We start from the raw sequence: 6,072 nt of genomic DNA, 5'->3' as shown, positions 1-6,072 counted from the left end.
CATATTGTCCATTAATTCAAGAAGGATAAAGGACTCTGTCAATATATCTGATGTCCAATGTTATTTAATATTGTCATAGATACGTTGACTATTATGATTGAGCTTTGAGCATGCTCAATAGGACGGTTAGATTGCAGGTTTTGTGCCCCATCTAGTGGACGAGGGCCTCTCAATTCTACAATATATTGATGACAATCAGATTGCAGGTTTCATATATGGATGACACATCTAGTGGATGGTGTATACCTTGGGTCTATACCTTGTATCCCTTTGAGGCAATATTATGAGTTACTCCCTCCATTCCACAATGTAGTACGCCCGCGCTTCTCGACATTCAAGTTTGACTGTAAATTTAACTACCGAGACCGACTGCGGCGGGAGCAAAAATTATACCACTGAATTCGTGTTTTCGATATAAATTTAGCAAAAATTATACCACTGATCTCGTTGGTTAAATTTACGGTCAAAGTTAGATCTCGAAAAACATGGATGCACTACATTATGGAACAGAGTGAGTAATAAAAACACCCTTTATCAAGAAAACATGGCTCAGATCTGCATGTAACCCTGGGTTGTATCCATCGGTGTCGAGCATAGGTACTGGTGGGTCATGGTCTAAAACTCCCCTCTCAAATCGGAGGACAACCCCTTTTTTCCAAAAAAAAAAAAGCCTTCCACACTTCATTAGCACACATTAGTTGTGCAGCCGAGCAGTTTTATTACACAGAAAAACTCCATGTCAGCTCGATGGTTAGGTAGCAAGTGTGGTGGGGAAGCAACTGTCATGCACGCATCCGAGCACGTCGCGGTAGTCCCTATGGATGGTGAAGGAGTCATACACCTTGCCGTCGCTGCTCTTCTTGTACTCGAACAAAAGCGACGAGTGGTTGAAGGCAGTGAGCTTGGTGAACCCGTAGTCTTTATCCCTGAACACACTCCACTTGGGGGTCGCGCTGGTGTAGCCCGAGAGGTGGCTGCCGCCGCCGCCTGCCACGACAAAGATGGTCCCGTTCATGGTGCCCGAGTAGTTGCTCCGCTCGCTGGTGACGCACTGGCTCTGATAGAGCGGGCAAGTACGCTCGTAGTTGTGGACGTGGCCGAAGAAGGCAATGTCGACGCGGTGCCGCTGCCACAGCTTCTGCAGGCTCTCCCGGCCCTCGGGCTCCTCGAACGAGCCCTGGTCGGCGTACCACGAGTTGGAGGAGTAACCCAGCACCCGGTGCGCCGCGAAGATGAGCCACGGCTGGTGCTTCCGGTCCACCGTGGAGAGGCACTCCTCGATGAACTTGTACTGCGGAGTCCCCTCCCGCCAGTCGTGCTCCGAGTCCGCCACGCAGAACCGGAACATCCCGTAGTCCACCTTGTACCTTGAGATTCATCGATGGCAGTCCAGTCATTTCGTGAGTCATTTGAAACACAATAGTAGTTTGCCATGAACTTTGCAGGAAATGACTCGGATTTCTGTTGGGACTGAAAACCGTGCGTACCAGAAATTTGCTCTGTTTTCGGCCGGGTAGTAGTACATGGTCTCGGCCGGCACGCCGCACTCGCCACCGGAGTCCTTGACGTCGAAGAATCCGCCGGTGTTGGGCCAGTCTCTCTCGTGGTTGCCACTGCACACAAAAGACAAGGAGAATAAGTACTCTGTCCCTGACGTTTCTTACTTGACACTGCTCCACATGGTCATGTCATACAGGATGTGTGTATACGCCCAAACCATACCTTGCAACCATGTAGGGCTTGTTGGCGCTGATGGGGGCGACCTGTGCGGTGAACTGGTCCCACTGGGAGAGGTACCCGTTGGCGTAGGGCAGGTCGCCGATGTGGAAGACGATGTCATAGTTGTCCAAATCTTCAACAAGCTTGTCCGTTGTGTTAAGCGACCCTGGCTGGTAGTTGGCAAACTCATTTGACCCGTCCCTCTCCGCCTGAAAAGGCCAAACCAATGTAGCGTCCGTGAGAGTGATATCCTCTTCCAGCTCACTTCCTTTCTTCTACCCAGAGGCAACAGCACCCATACATTTTTCATGCTGTTCGGCTACCAAGAGACACGCACGCTATCTTGTACCTTTCCCATGTCACCGAAGACGATGATGCGCTGCAGCGAGTTCTGCCCGGGGGTCGGCGGCGCCCGGAAAGTGTAGGACCTGCCCCACACCACCGTTCCGTCAGAGAGCTCATGCCCAATCTTGTACAAGTACCTGAATCACAAACGAACTGGTCTTCAGCAAACGCTGGCAATATCAACATGGACGGGAAGGAACTGCTGCTGCATAGTAGTATTTTTTTCAAGGGCAAATTAATTCCTTAAATCGGTTTGGCAATATATGTGCGTACGTACTCTTTGTTGGGCCACAGTCCCCTCATGAACGCCGTGTGGATGAACCCGGGATCTCTCCACCCAACCGTCCGCGCCGGCTCGCCTTAATAAACCAGAGAGCACACACTCTCTCGTCAGCTGGTACGTGAAATCTTGTGCAGGATGATGTGATCTACTATCTATCTAGCCCATCAGTTGACGCTCCGTGTACAAGTACTAGGACGTACCGCACATGCTGCCGCGGGTGAAGGTGAGCGTCCCGGCGGGCGTGCGCGTGGGGTTGCCGCCGGAGGCGACCACGCCCCACTCCACGAACGGGTAGGCCTCGCCGATGTCGTAGCCGCTGGTCCACGTCACGGCCATCTCGTCGTGGGTCTTGCCCTGCGCCAGGCGCGGGAACACCGGCGCCTTGGGGTTCTTGAACGCCACCTGCTTCGACACCGTCACCAGCGCCGGCTGCAAAACCAAAATGTAATCACAGAACGTCCTTCACATGCAAAAAAAAGGGATCGGGACAGGGTAGAATAGAACTAGTGGTTACGTTTTCGAGGCCGCCGGTGAAGAGGGCGAAAGAGAAGTCGGAGCGCTGGTTGATGAGCTGGAACCGGATGGCGCCCTTGCCCCCGTAGAGGTAGTTGGCCGAGTAGTTGGCGTACTGATACTGCAGCCCCACACACCAACAGATCATTTCAGGTTCAGCTCGACCATGGTGAAAATTTAGAAGTTAAAGATTTCACTAAAAGTTAAAAAATTTATGTGGTATCTTTGTAGGGGGAGTTGTGCTAACCAAAGACAATCTTGCACAGTGGCGGAGGCAGGGGGGTGCTAGCAGGGGCCTTGGCCCCCCCCCTATGCCCTCACAAGTACAGCTATATGTGCTCCTAATCCTTCATTTTCAAACATAATTAGCAAAATTTAGATGATTTGGCCCCGTCTAACATTATATAACATGTTTGGCCCCCTCTATATTGAGTTTCTGGCTCCGCCACTGATTCTTGCACGATGCAACTAGTCAAGGAGTAAGAAGTGTTGCTTTTGTGCTCATGACGAGACAATCAAACACCTCTTTTTTCAATGCAAGTGCACGTTCTACATGGTCAGTCATTCAAATAGCGTCAAATTTGTATCCGTCAACAAGTATTGCCAATATATTTGGTCATTGACTAGACGAAATTCCAAATAGTTTCAAAACGCTAATAAGGGTGGGGGCGTATGCCTTATTATGGTCGCTTTGGCTATGTAGAAATAATTTGATTTTAATGACAAAAATGCTTCTCCTTTGTAGGTTATTTTCCGTTGTACACTCGCTTCATATGTGGTCTACGCTATAACGAGCGGAGCACCAACCGTTGTTCAAGCCGGTGTGTACGCGGTTGGAGCAACCGGCTACGGAGGTTTTTTCCCAACATGGTTGGTCTGGGTCGATCCACCGCCTAGTTCGACATAGGCAAAGTGTCGGTCCATAAGACTCTACTGTTGCCAATTTTTGTCAGTTTTCTTACATTTTCTAGTGTCAGACTTTTGGCGTTTGGCTTTGTGCATCCTAGTTATGCAGAGACCGGATGTTACTCATAATGTTTTGTATCCGCTTGATACTACATTTGAAATAATAAAATCGCTCTCTATTGAAAAAGCTCGACCATGGTGATGTGCATCCATGTTGACAGGTGTCACCAAATTTGAAGATAAAATTCTTCGTTAGTAGTTAACCAACTGACCTTGATGGGCGCCGTGCAGAGCAGCGGCTCGCCGGGGTACCTCGATGGGTTAGGGCACGACCCCGAGCTGCATATTGGAATTAATGTCAGAGGAGATTCAACAGCGATCAGAAATGAATCTGTTGCGACTGAAATGTTAATGGAAAAAATAAATCCTAATTAAGGTCTTACATGAAATCGGCGGGGGAGAAGACGGCGATCCAGTCATCGGCGGAGGGGTTTTCCCAGCCGTATTTCACCGTGACCCATACGGTGTCTTCTTCCTGTCAGAGATAGTTCAACAGTTTGAGTTTCATAGATATTTTATTTTCATTTTGGCATAGTAGAACAGTTGGCAATTTCTCATATCCAAGCACAAGCACCATCAGAAAGCACCCCGTTGTGTGCATCTCAAGACCGGAAGAAATTACGTCAACTAAGGCTAGTCATAGTGGGAGTAACTTACCTAGTAACATAGCACATTCTAAAAAAATTTACTTATGTGGCAAGTATTTAATGTGAGGTGGTAACATAGCGCTTCCTAAGACAAGATGAGTCTACAAGCTAATAAATAAAGTCATCTATGACACTACCATCATGTTACTTTGCATATGACACTAGTCTAAATTACTCTCCACTATGACCAGCCTAATAGAATTGTTAATCACTCCGTACAAAGTATCTGCGAAAACTCCGGGTCCCAAAATGGAACACTGAATATACTGAATGCTTACTCAATCACTGAAGCCAGTGCAACAATGAGTATATGAAGCACAGAATCAGGATAAAGTGGTGCTTAGTGCTACCTGGGAAAAGTGATCCGGCATATTCGCGGTGACAGTAAAAAGTATGTACTAATCAAATCAAAAGCCGCACTAGTAATTCTGCAAAACTCCCTCCTTTTCGAAGAAAAAAAAAGTAATTCTGCAAAACGTCGCCTGGAGCTGTTGGTTCACTTTGTATATAATGTCCCCCTGAATTAATACTTTGACTGCTCTGCCCTTCGATGCAAGATACAACTAGCACACTATTCTGCTATACAAAATTTTGCTTTCCAAACCCCAAATCCAAAGCCAGCAGGCCCGAGAGAGATTTTGCCTGCTGGTCAAATTAAGCTGGGGAATATTAATTAATAAAATAGCTAGGCAATTAGCTTTACATACCTGGTCGCCGAGCAGCGCCGGCGTGGCCCGCACGTACGCGGAGCCGTGCAGGTTAACGGTGGCCTTGTTCATGGCGATCTTGGACAGCGGCTGGATCCCCTCGGCCGGCGACGCGCTCCCCGTCGCCGCGGCGGCCACCATGGCCAACGCCGCCGCCAGGAGGACATGCGCCATTCCCGTGCCTCTGCTTCAGCTGTAACTCGTGCGCGCTGGAAGCTGCTCCTAGGCTGGCGAGTGTCCAGTGTACGCCATGGCTGGCCGGCCTATATGCATTCAAGAGAGACACGGATGCAATGCGTATTCTAGTACTCTAGTAGAGAAGAAAAGAAACCGCTTGGAATAAAGCGGTTACCTATCTCAGAAAACAATCAGCAACTTAAAAATAAAAAAGTAGAGAAGAAAAGGCATGTAGCCAAATGGCAGGGCAGGCGGCAGGAGAAGGGGTCCACGAGTATTACACATTTAGAGCATCTCTAACACACCTCTTAAAATCACAAACCGTAAAACTAAGATACGGGACGAAAAAAAATGCATTTTGTTAGAATAAATTCGAGGCATATCGTTGATCATCCGAGAACCAAGCAATCACACGAGCACGACACCGAGATTTGTTAACGAGGTTCACCGATATGGCTACATCCCCGGGGCTTGACTACGGGCGCTCCTCCCCATGACACCGTCACAATACCGCACACCGGCCACCCGGGCGCCGGCACACGCCGCCGGCTCCCCCTTGCGCGCCTGTGCTATTATGTTGGCATAGGTTACATCGTGTGTCTAGCCCTGCTATATATGAGAGGCCTAGGATACAAGTGTCATATTTGGACACGACTCCACATCCTATGTAAACACAATACAACTCCTAGTCCAACTGTAACCTACCTTGTACACA

At 48.8% G+C, this 6,072-nt stretch overlaps 1 protein-coding gene across 1 annotated transcript; it reads right to left on the bottom strand.

Annotated features, from left to right (window-relative positions):
* Positions 1 to 512: 512 nt before the first annotated feature.
* Positions 513 to 5,490, bottom strand: LOC125523343 (nucleotide pyrophosphatase/phosphodiesterase-like). Its single transcript, XM_048688390.1, has 10 exons — positions 5,181 to 5,490; positions 4,210 to 4,301; positions 4,039 to 4,105; positions 2,862 to 2,981; positions 2,548 to 2,776; positions 2,342 to 2,423; positions 2,069 to 2,201; positions 1,723 to 1,928; positions 1,488 to 1,613; positions 513 to 1,367 (listed from the first exon to the last, which is right to left on the bottom strand). The coding sequence occupies exons 1-10, from the start codon at positions 5,352 to 5,354 to the stop codon at positions 752 to 754; spliced, it is 1,845 nt and encodes a 614-aa protein (XP_048544347.1). The 5' UTR covers positions 5,355 to 5,490; the 3' UTR covers positions 513 to 751.
* Positions 5,491 to 6,072: the final 582 nt, after the last annotated feature.

The sequence above is a fragment of the Triticum urartu genome, chromosome 7 (assembly GCF_003073215.2).
Source record: "Triticum urartu cultivar G1812 chromosome 7, Tu2.1, whole genome shotgun sequence".
Classification (NCBI taxonomy): Eukaryota; Viridiplantae; Streptophyta; class Magnoliopsida; order Poales; family Poaceae; genus Triticum; species Triticum urartu.
Note: the sequence above shows the minus strand (reverse complement) of the source record. Positions and strands in the feature narration are given on the sequence as shown.

What these genes read in the sequence shown, in the direction of transcription:
- LOC125523343 (XM_048688390.1), bottom strand. Translation starts at nt 5,354, where the DNA reads ATGGCGCATGTCCTCCTGGCGGCGGCGTTGGCCATGGTGGCCGCCGCG. An exon ending in TCTTCGGTGACATGGGAAAG is followed by an intron (nt 1,929 to 2,068) that starts GTACAAGATAGC and finishes TGGCCTTTTCAG; the next exon opens with GCGGAGAGGGACGGGTCAAA. An exon ending in AAGCCCTACATGGTTGCAAG is followed by an intron (nt 1,614 to 1,722) that starts GTATGGTTTGGG and finishes TTTTGTGTGCAG; the next exon opens with TGGCAACCACGAGAGAGACT.